Source organism: Sceloporus undulatus, chromosome 8 (genome assembly GCF_019175285.1).
Source record: "Sceloporus undulatus isolate JIND9_A2432 ecotype Alabama chromosome 8, SceUnd_v1.1, whole genome shotgun sequence".
Lineage (NCBI taxonomy): Eukaryota > Metazoa > Chordata > Lepidosauria > Squamata > Phrynosomatidae > Sceloporus > Sceloporus undulatus.
Genome location: NC_056529.1, coordinates 24,676,691 through 24,691,838, shown reverse-complemented (window position 1 = coordinate 24,691,838; position 15,148 = coordinate 24,676,691). Strand labels below are relative to the sequence as shown.

Genomic DNA, 15,148 nt, shown 5'->3' with positions numbered 1-15,148 from the left:
CTCCTTTTCCAAAGTCATTCACACTTTCCTGATCGGATTCTTGTCTTTTCCCTGTTAGATGCACAACCCTTCTGCCCAGACAGTACTTTTGGGGAGGGAGAGAAAACCACAACACTGGTGTGTCTTTGTGGAAGAAATCTGAGCTGCATGCCTTCTCTGTGTTAGTGATATTACAGGTGTCCTGCACAAGACTTTAGCAAATGTGACTACAAGGATGGGAGGGGGAAATTATTTATCAGGGTTCAAATATTTTTGATATACAGCTTTTTTAAAGCATCTCCAACCCTTGGTGTATCATGTGGTGACCTTTCTTCATTTTATTGTGCTTAGTAAAAAGTGTCCTGACCATCCTTCCTGGGCTCATGTGTCTCATACAAAACTGTTGGGAGAGGGTGGGATAAGGGCAGAAGGAGAAACGTAGCATGCATTGGCTGCCATCCTGTTTTAGTGGCTTTAGGATTAAGTCTCATGTGTCCTTAAGTGGGTTTTCTTTTTTTGGCCCCCATCTTATAACTGCTCTGAAACTCAGTTCAACAGCCCCAGTGTTGCAATATCACTTATGCATTTTGTATGCAAGTTGGACTTAAAAGTTTTCTCCAAAGGGCAAAGTTGCAGAGTAAAGAAACTGAAGACTCACAAACATTCAGCTGACATTTCAGGACCTGATTTTCTATTTATTCCATCACAGATCTCAAGCAAACTGGAAGTCTCAGTTGGGCAGTTTTTAGCTCACTTTCTGTCGCATAGCTTTGGGCAGCAGTTGATTTTGTAGCCTAAACCTTTTGCATCTTGGGCTTTCAGGCCTCAAGGGAGCATGTTACGCTTCTCTCTTTGGGCCCGCTTAGCCCTGCCGAGAGTATATTTGGGGGGTGTCCATTAATACTGCAAACAACTCCACCAATGGAGTGGTAAACTTGGGTTTCCTTTGGGGGTTCATAATCCTTGTGGCACATCTTTTAAAAAGTGGAGGAGGACAACGGGAAGAGATTGGCAACAGGGCAAATTGTAAAAGCAGCTTTCCTTTGAAGGAAAAGGAAAGGGAAGAAGGAGGTATGGGATATGCATGGCTTGGCTATATTCCTCCTTCTATCCATTTTGGACAAGAGTAGCTTTGTCTGGATGCCAGGAAGATAGCCTCACCATCTTTGCATAGGTCTTGCTTCCTAGATATTTTTGCTTGGGTTCGAGTTCACCCTCCGACGGCGCTCCTTTACAGAACGGGCAAGCCAGGGAGCGGGAAGGATTCGGCAAAGGCTTCCACCTCTTCCTTGAGAGACGTCAGCTGGGGTCGGTATTTCTCATCGGAGACCAGCTTCTCTTTAAACTCCCTCAGTGTCGCTTTGGGGTTCATGTCGCTCTGGACTTGCAAGGTGAGTTCTATACCTGAGCGGACAATAGATACATTCCCATCTTTTGGACTACAAATGAACTGTAGTCCATAAAGATCAACATTTCTAAGTTGGTAGTTTATGAAATGAGGAGTGAAGAACATGCGGCCCTTGGAGATGTGCTTAGACAACTATGCCTCCCATCATCCCTTACCGTGGGCTATGCAGCCTACCAAAACAGGACTCGACGCAAGCACACCTTCCCTACCTCAGTGAGAACGAGAAGAATGAAAAGCATATCAAACATGATTAATATGCGTTCTTTAATTCTATTTTAATTGTCACTTTTATAAGGTTTTAACTGTACTATCCTAGACTTAAAGGTACTTTAGGTTCCAATTTTGGGAGAAAATTAGCTTACAGTAGTAAACTGCTTAGAGACTGCTTAGGTGGTATGAAGTGGTACATAAATGAAGCTGCTATTGCTATATATAAACAAACACAACAACAACAACAATCCCTTTCAATCCTTACTGCACTGCATTAACACGTCTACCTGGGAAATGAAGAATAATGGAGCTCTATAGGCATCTGTGTCTTCCAACTTTATTATTTATCGTTACTCTGGGGAAATGATTGCTACAAATACACACCGACTCCTCCATTGTGTGTGTACAAGTTGCTGTCGACTTATGGCGACCCCATGAATTTCATAGGATTTTCTTAGGCAAGACATCCTCAGAGGTACTTTGGCCAGTTCCTTCCTCTGAAGGAGAGCCTATAGTGCCTTGGATTCACTGGCGGTCTCCCATCCACATACTAACAAGGGGTGACCCTGATTAGCTTCCAAGATCAGATGGGAATCTGGTGCCTTGAGGGTATTTAGACGCCTCCCTACCCTTTTTACCTTTATGAATGAAGTGAGCGACTTTTTGGAAGTCCGCTTCCATGAATCCTCTGGAAGTAAGGGCTGGTGTCCCCAAACGCAACCCACTGGGACGCAAAGCACTTTTGTCCCCTGGCAGTTTAAGAAAGAAAGAAAGAACCACAGATTAAGTCAAAAATAAATAATAATGTGGATGTTCTCCAGATGTTCTGCAGAACAACCTACCATCACCCCATCTCACACAACCTCACCTGGGCAGGTGTTCTTGTTGCACGCGATGGAGCAGAGCTCAAGGACCCGTTCGGCTCGCCCTCCGTCCGTCCCTCGGCTTCGCAGGTCCACCAAGATCAAGTGGTTGTCGGAACCGCCTGAAAAGAAAGACACAAAGAACAGGAATATACTTGCAATGTCCAGAATTGGGGACAGTGGCACAATTGAGGAGACACTACAAGCTGAGTTTTCCTTTTGGAAATTAGATTTTTTTCCAGATTTTAGAATGTTGCATATACATAATGAGTTATTTTTTGGAGATAGGACCCAAGGTTAAACATGAAATTCATTTATGTTTCACATACACCGCTGTTTAGGGTCAAACCCCATGCCTAGAATTGATCTCGAAAGGCAACCTGTACTTCTCACCTGTCACAATGTGGTATCCCAAACCGATGAGGGTCTTTGCCAGAGTTTTGCAGTTGGCGACCACCTGCCTCTGATAAGCCTTGAATTCCGGAGTCATGGCTTGCTTCAGAGCTACGGCAATTCCTAGCCAAAAAGAGAGAAAGAGAGAGCAAGTGTGAGTGCTTGAGGGCATCTCTTGGAGGGCCTGTTACCCGCATGCAGTGCACACAGAAACTGGAGGATACCCCTCAAGGATTTGGATGTCTCATTCTGGAACCAAGTACCATTGTTCCACGACTCTCCAAGGATTCTTATTATGATACTTCTAGAAAAGGTTTGCAGTCCCTCACCTTCCTATGAAGCTGAGAGAGCATGATTTGCCCAAGGGTCCCACCCTGTGGATTACCATGGTTAAGCTGGGATTCGAACCCCGGCCGTCCTAGTCCAAAGACTGAAATCCCTATGCCACATTGGCTCCTACTCACCTGCGATGGCATGGTTATGGGGGCCGCCCTGGAGGCCAGGAAAAATTGCTTGGTTGATGAGGCTTTCCAGGTTGTACAGGATTTCTTTTCCCGTTTTGGGGTCCGTGCTGCAGGCACCTTGGAGACAAAAAAAGGAGGAGGCTGGTTGAGGGTTTCTGGTCCCAAGGATTTTGGATAAGGAAGGCGTTTGAGATGTTGCTGGTCATGCTTCATTCCCAGGTAAATAACCAAGCGGTGGCTGGCATTTTTCGTGTTGGGAAGAAGGGGAATCCACTCCCAGTTTTAGGCCACATTTAAAAGAGAGATCCAAAGTGCTGTTTGGACCCTATCCTCATCTTGTTCTCTGCCATCTTACCTTTCCGGTAAAAGATCATTCCCGCCCGGCAGCCCCGCAAGGTTTTGTGGGTGGTGGTGGAGACCACGTCGCAGTGTTCGAAGGGAGAAGGCACCACGCCGGCGGCCACCAGGCCACTGATGTGGGCCATGTCGGCCATCAGGTAGGCGCTGTTTTCATCCGCAATCTTCCGCATGCGGGCATAGTCCAGGTTGCGCGAGTAGCAGCTGACCCCTGGGATGGGAAAGACCAACCAGAACATGGACTTCCAGAAAAACAGGGTTCAGACAAGAAGCAATTCTGCTTTTTCAAGGGAAAGGTCTCTCAGGTCTCCCATTCCCACTCACTTTCCTGTTTGTGGGTGTATTACCTGCGATGATCAGTTTTGGATGGAACAAGCGAGCATTTTCCTCCAAGCGGTCATAGTCTATGTAACCTGTCTCAGGGTTGACCTAAAGAGAAGGAAACCAAAGAGAAAAGGAAGAAGTTTTGAAATGGTTCCAAATGTGAGGTTATAAAACCACTTCTGCAGAGTAGAGCCTCAGTTGATCAAAAGCATGCAAAAGGCCCATCCCATGATCTCAGCCTTGTGTCTCCGATTAGCAGAGTCACATGTGGAATCAACTGTTTGGATGCAAACACTCAGAACCACAGAAAACTTTGGAAAGGATTTTAAGGGATTATCTAGACCAGCGAGTCTTTAAATATCTCAAGTTAGGGACCAGCACAGGTTTTTTGCACCCAATTGCAGAATCATAGTTGGAAGGGGGCTTCCAGAGATTATAGAGTCCAACCATCTGCCAAATGCAGGATCATCAGCTAAAGCATCCTTTGCAGATAGCTGTCCAAACTCTTTTTGAAGATGTTCAAAGAAGGAGACTCTACCACTTCTGTAGGCAATTGTTTCCATTGCCAAACTGCTCTTACCATCAAGAAGTTCCTTCTGATGTTCAATTGAAATCTGTTCTCCTGTAACTTCAAACCATTAAACCCAGTGCTGCTCTCTGGAGCAACAGAGACAAATCTGCCCCCTTCCTCTGCGTCCATTGCCTTTATGTGTCTTGTATCTATTTGCCTTTATGATATCTTAGCAAATATTCCTGTTTTATCATTCCAGACCTTTGTTTACTCTTGTGATTTGTAAATTTGAGAACGAGTGACGCTGGCCTTTATTTAATGTAAGATGGTGAGCTGCTCTGAGCTCTTCAAAGGAAAGATGGAGTATAAAGTTAATAGAGGAATATTTCTCAAATCCAGCGATCTCTGTCCTGGAAGAAAAGAGAGCTCACCTTGTAAGGCATGGACTCAAAGAAGATGGAGGTAGCCGAGATTTTCTTCTTGTCTGTCATGAAGCCGTGGGTCAAGTGGCCCCCGTCGGGAAGATCCAGACCCATAATCCTTCCGTGGGGCTCTACGAGACCCGTGTAGATGGCAAAGTTTGCGGGAGACCCTGAAACAGAAAAAGAGGAGTCCTGGGATCAGGTGGCCATAGTGAGTAACGATTTATATTTCTACCTGGGGTTGTCATGCAGGTCCCATCATCCCTCACCCGTTGGCCATGCTGGCTGGGGCTACTGGGAGTTGAAGTCCCCTAACATCCAGGGGCTACTGAAAGTTGTAGTCCCATAACATTTTAGCTTGAAGACCAGTTTCAGATTTTGAGAGCCATATTCTACTGGTGGCCAGAATCGAAAGGATGGGGCTAAAACATACCAGCTCTTACTACCAGGGTAAAAGATTGATAAATGGGTCAAGATTTATAAAAATAACAATAATGATATGGGCATCATACTTGGCAAAGAATGAGAGGAGAAGTCCCTGTCCCAAGGGTATAGTGGTTTGAGTGTTGGAACTACGACTCTGGAGACCAGGGTTTGAATCTCCACTCGGCCATTAAACTCATTGGGTGACTTTGGGTGAATCACACACTCTCAGCCTCAGAATGGAAGGCAATGGCAAACCTCCTCTGAACAAATCTGGCCAAGAAAACCCCATGATAGGGTCACCATAGTCAAGAAATGACTTGAAGGTACAACAACCACCCAAGAGCCAAGCAATTTATATGACCCAATCCCTATACATGAGCTGACAGGCTTGCAGAACCTTATAGAGAACCCTACGGTGACCCACAACTACCCACAGGTCTTGCTGACCACTTAAAGGATGAAGTCATTGCCAGGGTACCTGAGTATGGCTGCACATTGACCCCCCACTTCTGTGGGTCCAGCCCATACGCCTCAAGTGCTCGCTTCTGACACAGCCTTTCCAGTTCGTCCACAAACTCAGTCCCACCGTAGTATCTGCCAAAGAGAGAAAGGAGGTTTTGTAACTCTTATACACATACACAAATGCTCCATTTTAATACTGTAATCCAATCTGTGGATTGCAACTTGTATAGCTCAGGGAGAGAACCAGACTGAACAATCATTACAATTGTGTAGCTCTTCCTGGACCGTATTTCAAGACCGCAACGGAGAGGACGGTGGCAGGGATCACATTGCAATATTTCCTGCTATGAAACCTTCCAAAACCCTTTTTAAAAGCAACCCCTACCATTATCAAGTTGGAAGGATATCCTATTTTGCAAAGGGTCTTGGTCGTGCCTCGAACCCACATCCTCACCTTTGTCCCGGGTATCCCTCCGAATATTTGTTGTTCAGGCAGGATCCCAAAGCTTCCAAGACGGCTCGGCTGGCAAAGTTCTCCGAAGCGATCAGCTCCAAGCCCAACCTCTGCCGGCGCTTTTCCTTCTTGATAATATCATGGACCTTGAGACGGGAGGAGAAAGCAAGACAATGGGCTGAATCCAAGCATCCTTGGCTCAGTCAAGAATGCCTAAAGCAGGGCTGGGCAATGGACCCATACTCGTCCCATATTGTTTTGCAGCTATAGCTATGTATACAGGTTGAGCCTCCCTTGTCTGGAATTCAGAAATCCATAATGCTTCAGAACCCAAAATCTTTTTCATGAGTGGCTGAGATAGCGAACCCTTTTGCTTTCTGAGGATTCAGTGTGTACAAACTTAGTTTCATGCACAACATTATTTAAAAGATTGTATTAATTTACTATCAGGCTCTGTGTGTAGAGGGTATATGAAACATAAATGCATTTTATGATTAGGTTTGGATCAATCTCCAAGATACCTCATTGTGTATGTATATTACATTTGGGTCCATCTCCAAGATATGTATATGTGAATTTTGGAATACCTGTATTATTGCAAATACAGAGGTGTTCCAAAATTAAAAAACCAAACTAAACCATAATCCAAAATCCCCAACACTCTTGATCCCAAGTGTTTCGGATAAGGGAGACCACCTTTCCACGCTTACTTACCTCGGGGTCATTGGTGTCAAGCGGCTCCATCACCATCTTGTTGTGGGAGGTCCACAGCTCTTTTGGGATGGGGTCCCCACTGCCGTGGGTGCAATCGTTGTGGTGGGTCATGGTGGATCGGGACGGACAGGACTCTGAAAAGAAAGGGGCAAGAGGAAGAATTGGTGTTCTTGGGTGCCTTCAAGTCATTTCCCGCTTATGGTTGGACCCTAAAGCGACTCTGTCATGGGGTTTTCTTGGCCAGAGGAGGTTTGCCATTGCCTTCCCCTGAGGCTGAGAAGGTGAGACTTGCCTAATGTCACCCACTGGGTTTCATGGCCAAGCAGGGATTCGAAACCGAGTCTCCAGAGTTGTAGCCCAACATTCAAACCACTAGGCCATGCTAACTCTCAGAGGAAGAATGAACGAATCCCAAAGAAGGATTCCATTTCAAATAAAAACAGATATAAGAGGCTGTCAAAGTTCCTGTCTTGAGGAAAAGGCAGATCTAAAATAAAGTTAATACAAGCTGAGTCTCCTTTATCCAGATTCCAAAATACTCCAAAGCATTTTTCATGGATGTTTGAGACACCTTTGCTTTATGATGGTTCAGTGCCCACAAATTTTGTTTCATGCACAACATTATTTACATTATTAACAAATAAGTGCGCATATATATATATATATATATATATATATATTGTGTGTGTATAATTGCCTTCAGGCTATGCAGACAAGGGGGCTTTGTCTCTTGTCTGCAGCATGTCTAAGGCTGAGTATCCCTTATCCAAAATGCTTGGGAACAAAAGTGTTTTGGATTTCAGTTTGTGTCAGATTCTGAGAATATTTGCAGGTCCCTAATGCAAATGATCTTGGCAACGGGACCCAAGTCTAAACACAAAATTCATTTGTATTGCGTATACACCTTATACACACAGCCTGAAGGTAACCCTGGTGCATGACACCAATTCTGTGGACTTTGAACCATCTGAAAGCGAAGGTGCCACTATCTCAGCCACCCATGTGAGCAATTTTGGAATATTTTGGAATTCCAGATAAAGGAGACTCAACCTGCATTTGACCTTTCCAGCCCTCTTTGCTTGTCTTAAACACAGCTGCCAGGATTGCAGAGGATTCTGGGAGATGTAGTCCAAAAATGGATTTGGAACAGGGCAGACCAGATGGCCGACCCAAAGCAACCTGAGACGGTTTTGCATCTGCTGGCCTCTGTTTTCCCCTCCGAATTGCTGTCTGCAGGTGGAACAAAGCCAAAGTTGTCTTAAAATGGGGGGAAAGGGGAAAAAACACCCCAAATTAATCTTTAACTCCTCAAGGATAAGCCGGGCGGAACGAATTGGGCAACTGGGCTTGGATTGCGATCGTCAAATTGCTAAAGTCCGTTTTGAAATACTGTCCGACGTCACGAATTGCTGGAAATCAGAGAGAGAGGCGGTGATATAATAACCTTTTGGGCTCCAATGACTGTACTGTACTCCACAAACATTACATTTCTGGAAACGGCTTTGTACATATCGCTTCCTCCTCCCTCTTTCTTTTTACAAACATCTTTTTATTGTGGTTTTAATGAACACACAATAAAACATCCTTCATGATACAGTCCTCTTTGTACAGTCATTTTTGGCACACATTCTACATATAACTCCCCTGTATTATAACAGCCCCTTTGGAGTGATAAACTCCAAAGTCCTTTTGAACGCATGGGAACTTATTTCTGAGTAAACATGCTTCAAGTCAGGGAATCTAGATAGTAATTTAACTTAGGTTTGACACCGATGGCATTAATGATTATGATGATTAATAATGGTTTCATGGCCAAGTGAGGATGAACCCCAGTCTCCAGAGTCGTACTTTGACGCTCAAACCTCTATGCAATCCTTATTAGCTACGGTGGGATATAAATGGGGTTATTTCCAATAATAATAATAATAATGAAAATAATAATAGCCAAAAGGCTACATTTTTCTCCACTAAACAGGATTTCTTAGGATGAAGCTACAGCACTCAAAGTGGTGTCAAAACTGCATTATTTTCTCCAGTGTAGATGCACCCTGCCTCCAACTCCCATAAAACTTCTCCCAGCTGAACCTCACCCCAAACCAAGGCTTTCCCCCTATATTTATTTCCCCCCCTTTGTGCCAGGCTGCCAATGCAACTGGTGCAGTTGGAAGTTTCTTTGTAGGGCATTGCAGCTTCACCAGTTGAACTGCTGCCTGCTTTGCAGCTGCTGAAAGTCCCAGGGGCAGGGAAAAGGGGAGAAAAGTGCTTGCAAAAGGTGCAAAGAGAGACAAAGCTGTGCCCAAAATACATACCAGACCCCTCGATGCACCAAGGCTCCAGCAACAGAGAAAGAGAAACTCCTCCTGCTTGAAGCTGGGCTTAAATGCTGCCAGGGCCAGGCGGCCCACCACTCTAGAGGGATGGAACGTTCAGCACTTTCCCTTTGCGTCGCAGCCAATCAGAGAGCTCAGTCCCGGATCCCTGGCGCGTCGCAGCCAATCAGGAGGGAGGAAGAGAGACCAGGGCCTCCCTCTTCTGCCTCCTCATGTCATGAGCTTCCTTTGAGCATTGCATCCACACTGTAGAAACAATGCAGTTTGACACCGCTTTAAGGGCTGCTTTCCCCCTTCCTACTATGGGATGTGTAGTTTTGCAAAGGCCCTTAGCCTTCTCTGCCCAAGAGTCCTACCTCACAAAACTGCAAACCCCATGGTCCTGCAGATTTAAGGGGTGTCCTCCAATAATTGCATTATCATGGGTTTTAGCCATATTTTGGTTTTTGGATTTTTAAGTGGATAACAGGGATTTAAATTTAGGTTATTTTGTTTATTATGGTTATTACGTTGTATTATATGTGTATCTATGGAAGCTGCCCCGATCCAAATATATTATTATTATTATTATTGTTATTGTTATTTCTTAATCGGAAATCTAAAATATTCCAAAAAACCTAAACCTTTTTTCTTCCATAAGTGGCTGAGAAAGTGGCGCACAATTAAACACAATTTAATTCCATGTTTAGACTTGGGCCTCAAACGCCAAGATTAATTGCATTTTGTACAACGCAAATGCAAACGCAGGTACTGTATTCCAAAATCCAATCAGTCAATAAATCTGAAACCCGAAACATTTTTGGTCCTAATAATTTCAGACAAAGGAGCCTCTATCAAGATTGGTTTCAAGCAGAAACATTAGGCTATTCTTGGTCGTCGGCGGCTCTAAATCCGGCTTCAGGCACACAATCCCCTAGATATGCTTTTAATTGAATTAATCTGGAATTGGTTGAGGTTTAAAGTCACACTTTTCAGCCATTCAGCCGACTAAGGATTGGGAGCAGAGTTGCTGTTGTTATATTTATATAACATGTATATTGTAGTATATTATATTATATTTATCATGCTTTGCTCCCAAAGTAGGACTCAAGGCGGCTAACAACCTACATAAAACACATTAAAACAACAATTAAAACCAAGGGCCCACTGTATTTCTATGAGGGTTTTTAGTTTTTATTTGCTCAGATTGTATTGAATGTCCTACATGTTGCAGAGCCTTGTCCTCCTTTGAAAGTAGGACGTCTGGTCAATGGTTGAATGAATGGCTTCATCTTCTTCTTCGCAGGTCTTTAAACAGAATTTGGAGGGGCATCATAAAGCCAACAGCTAGATGTTTTATCCATGTCCGATCCAAATTACTGGCCAAAGGGTTAAATAAATCCCACTAATAAAACACTAGAGAAGCAGGAAAGTGGAATAAATTAGATCCTCTGAATTCCCCTAAACTCATAGACATGTGGAAAGAAGAAGGAACGACTTTGGGTCACGGTGAATCACCGCCGAAAATAAGTGCGTCCTGAAATAACAAGATGTTATAACTGCACTAAGGATTGGATGCTGCAAGGAAGACATCAGCTGGAAGAGGCCAAAAAAAGAGGTACATTTCTCTCTTTCTTTATGAAAACAAAACATTGAAATAAATTGGATAGACCCATTGAATGCATTTTTGCCTACAATAGAAGAGAGAAGAGAGAGCGTGAAATGATTGCTGATGAACTGGAACGATGGAAATCGATCGATTCCATTTGTTTTAAGCGCTTGCCACAGTAAAAAAAATTGATTAATTAAAATTCCAGATGGGAATAATAGTATAAACCTGGACTCTTCCATCCTCTTGAGTATCTCTTCTTGAATACCATCCTCTTCTTGAATACCATTAACTCATTGGGGCTTAATTCTGAGCAAATTCATTGTAGGGTTGCTTTGTAAGCTGTTTATAAATCTAAACCCTCGGGGAATAGATGCAGAACAGACGTGCAGCAATAACTGATCATTAAACTATGCATTGAACAGCAGATATCCAAACTGCAATTCACTACACTAATTCGCTAGCCGCTTTGAGTCCCAATTTTGGGGAAAACATGGTATACAAATAATAATAATAATAATAATAATAATAATAATAATAATAATAATAATACTTAAGGATAAAAAGAACTCTGCCATCATTCTGCCAAGTCAAACATTGCCCTAATATGACTAATCTCCTCATTTTATTGACCAAAAGAAATTATCATTGAATTTGGACTAGGCGACATTGATAATAAACCTAGAAACCCGCTCACATTTCCTTCCATTAATTATTTCTTTTCTCCCTCTCCATAGATTTAATTTATTGATTACGACGTCCGAACGATGATTGAAAGATTCCAGGAGCTCGATTCCTTGCTGGGAGTGGAGAATACCTCCTTGATGCCCTTTCCAGCCAATTTCACCATGGGTTACGAAAACGCCACCTCTTTGTACATGACCAGCCACCTCTTGGGCCTTCAGAGGAGCATGCACCTCCTGTCCATCATCATTTATGGCGTCGCGTGTCTCCTCGGCGTGATCGGAAATGGCCTGGTCATCTGGATCACCGGCTTCAAGATGACGAAGACAGTCAACGTCGTGTGGTTCCTCAACCTGGCCATCGCCGACTTCGTCTTCACGTTCTTCCTGCCCTTGAGCATCGTCTACACCGCCTTGGGCTTCCACTGGCCCTTTGGGAGGCTCCTCTGCAAACTCAACAGTGCCATCGCTTTCCTCAACATGTTCGCCAGCGTCTTCCTCTTGACGGTCATCAGCGTGGATCGGTGCGTCTCGGTCGTCTATCCCGTCTGGTCCAGAAACTACCGGACCCCAAAACTGGCTTACGGCATCGCTCTGCTCACCTGGGTCACGGCCTTCGTCATCAGCTCCCCGTACCTTGTTTTCCGGGACACCGCCCTGAGTTCCCGGAATGTCACCAGCTGCTTCAACAACTTTGCCCTGGCCGACAATTACAACGTCGAGGATTCACGGAGGCTTTGGAGGATCCGGCACAGAGCCATGGTGGTTACCAGGTTCTTGCTCGGCTTTGTCTTCCCCTTCACCATCATACTCATCTGCTATGGCATCGTGGTCTTCAGGATGAAACGGAGGCGCCTGACCAAGTCTTCCAAGCCTTTCAGGATCATTGTCGCCGTCACGGCCTCCTTCTTCCTCTGCTATTTCCCGTACCACGTCTTCTCCTTGCTGGAAATGTGCAAGACGCCTGCAAATCACGAACTCAAAATGGCGCTGTATCTGGGGATCCCTTTGGCGTCCAGCTTGGCGTTCTTCAACAGTTGCGTCAACCCTATCCTCTATGTGTTTGTAGGGCAGAAGAAGTTCCGTCAGTCGGTCCTCTCGGCCTTCGAGGGGGCTTTCGGAGAGGACTTCATGCTATCCTTATCCAGCAAGAGAAAATCCAGATCCATCTCTCAGGCAGAGATTCAAATGACTTAAGCCAAATGCTGGCCAGGTGCCATTCTGTGCCAAATTACCCATTGGGGACCTTTGTCCCATCTGCATTTTTACTGCCATGTTTCCATCCATGCAGCCAACCTCTTCTTGATTTCAGCAGACTTGCAGAAGAGAAACCACAAGTTTACACACAACTTGTTTTCACAGATGTCTGCGCAAAATCCTTCAGCACCCTCCAGTGGTTATTCTCTATAGACCTAGTCCCTGCAAAAACAACATCCCATCAAAATCTGTTTTCGACATCTCAAAACCTGGTTCTCCATTTTGGGATTCTTTCAGTTGGTTTTAATAAGAGTCTTGCTCTTGCGTAGATTCTGGATCGGTTTGCTTTTTAATGGGTCGGCATCTGTGCTTGTTGAGAAATGTCTTTGCCAAGATGACTAAAGGTCGGTCTCCAAATGAATACTTTGCCCCATAATCTTGTAAATCCCAAATTAATACAACGCTGTCATGGAAGATGTGTGCTCACAGATGGGAAGTAAGTTGGAAATCTTGTCTCTGTAACTTGCCTTTTGGGAGTGAGAGGACAAAGATTAAACATATAACATGCTTTCAAAGCCAGTTTGAGTTTCTTATTCATTTTGGGCGATGCATTTACAATCCACAATACAGTATGGGAGAAATTTTGTTATTACAGTACTGTTATATAGGTTTGTTGTTAAGAAAGAGATGTGAACGGTAAGAGAAAGAAAGAAAGAAAGAAAGAGTGGCCAAGCACTATTTGTGGACTGATTTTTTGTTCTGTCCCCAAATATAAGGCGGAAGGAGTTCTGGGTTGTGTGGTGTGTATGTGTGTGCATCATGTGCCTTGGAGTAGTTTATGATTTATGGGTTTTTCATGGCCAGATTGGTTCAGAGTTGGATTGAAGGGTCAAAGATTATACCCCAAAGCAACTCCCTGCCCAAGTTTTTTGGTCCAGTTTCCAAGGCCTTTTAAAGATTAACTTTGCAAAGCGCTGTGTGAAAAGATAAATTGACTTGCTTGATCAAGAAGAAATGTTTGGATGCATTTAAAAAACAGGAAAAAGGAACAATTAATAGCTTTTTTTCTTTGTAAAGAATGGGGTTCAAAGTTTGTGATAGGTTTGGGGTAAAGGGATTCTTAAGTTTAAATAAGCAAGGAAGTATTTTTATTTACTGTTTTGACGATTGGTTTTGTTTGTATGTATGGTGATTGTGTGATGTTATGTTATGTATGATTGTTATAATTTGTGTTCTGTTCGTTTATTTTTAATCAATATATATATATATATATATGTATATTAAAAAAGAGGAGGCAAAGAAGCCTTGCGAAAGATGGGAGGATGCTTGTTCTGCATTCATGTTTGCAAGTATTGAGAAACAGGTTAAAAATCTGACTGATCTGACAGTGGCCTCTTGTCCTGAGTTCAGATTCCTCATCAGGGCTATCAGATATGTTGGCATCTGTATACTATATATATATGTATGTATGTATGTATGTATTTGTCCCTCCACTTTTGCTGGGCTTAGTGGCGCTGGATCCCTGCGAATGTGGAAGAACTACAAAGAACAAAAACACTATGTTTTTACCTGATGACACCTCTCTAGGAATCTCTAGGTCCTCCAAGGCAACTCTGTGGTCAACATCTGACAGACATTGACCATAGAGTTGCGCTGGAGGAGCTACAAAGGCCTAGCAGAGTGTGTTCTCTCTAGGAATCTCTAGGTCCTCAAGTGCGGCCTTTGTTTATTAACCATAGAGTTACGCTGGAGGACCTAGAAGTCCCTAGAGAGGACATAGTAATAAAATCCATGAATAATCATATCCACAAAAGTCAAAGCCGTAAATGTGGAGGGAGATGTGTGTGTGTGTGTGTATACTATATATATATATATATATATATGAAAGAGGAGGAGGATAGGTGGTTTAATAATAAAATACTCTTCCCTAAATAATAACAACAACAATAATAATAAATAAAATAAACCTAGGTGAGGAGGAATGAGGCCGGTGTTTTAATACGTTTTAAATATTACCAAATGAATGGGGTTGATGTTCCAGGTACATAGCCATCAATACAGTCCATCTCTTTGTGTTTGTTTATTGAGGGAGTTGTTGTGGTATAAGGTCGCTTTTGAGAGGAGGCTATGGATGGAGTTGTATTTAGAAACAAACATATATACTGTGGAGCTATATATATATATATATATATATATATAAAAGAAAGGAGGAGGAGGCGTGAAAGGGGGGTTAATAATAAAAGGCTGCTCCCTGAGGCTGAGAGCATAAACTAATAATAATAACAATATAATAACTGATAGATGACCCTAAGGCTGCCTGAGGGGAGCTGAGGCGAGGGCCTGCAGCCTGACTAAGGCAGCGT

The 15,148-nt window shown here is 43.6% G+C and overlaps 2 protein-coding genes across 2 annotated transcripts; one reads left to right on the top strand and one right to left on the bottom strand.

Moving 5' to 3' along the window:
• Positions 1 to 648: 648 nt before the first annotated feature.
• On the bottom strand, positions 649 to 9,434 carry SHMT1 (serine hydroxymethyltransferase 1). The gene is made up of 12 exons (XM_042437362.1): positions 9,297 to 9,434; positions 6,988 to 7,121; positions 6,274 to 6,419; positions 5,836 to 5,951; positions 4,941 to 5,101; positions 4,022 to 4,103; positions 3,673 to 3,885; positions 3,318 to 3,434; positions 2,854 to 2,976; positions 2,466 to 2,582; positions 2,236 to 2,346; positions 649 to 1,383 (listed from the first exon to the last, which is right to left on the bottom strand). Exons 2-12 carry the CDS (start codon positions 7,096 to 7,098, stop codon positions 1,211 to 1,213), a joined length of 1,470 nt encoding a protein of 489 aa, XP_042293296.1. The 5' UTR covers positions 7,099 to 7,121; positions 9,297 to 9,434; the 3' UTR covers positions 649 to 1,210.
• LOC121914186 (chemokine-like receptor 1) lies at positions 5,022 to 13,348 on the top strand. The gene is made up of 3 exons (XM_042437363.1): positions 5,022 to 5,142; positions 10,603 to 10,914; positions 11,643 to 13,348. Exon 3 carries the CDS (start codon positions 11,673 to 11,675, stop codon positions 12,783 to 12,785), a length of 1,113 nt encoding a protein of 370 aa, XP_042293297.1. The 5' UTR covers positions 5,022 to 5,142; positions 10,603 to 10,914; positions 11,643 to 11,672; the 3' UTR covers positions 12,786 to 13,348.
• The last annotated feature ends 1,800 nt before the right edge of the window (positions 13,349 to 15,148 follow it).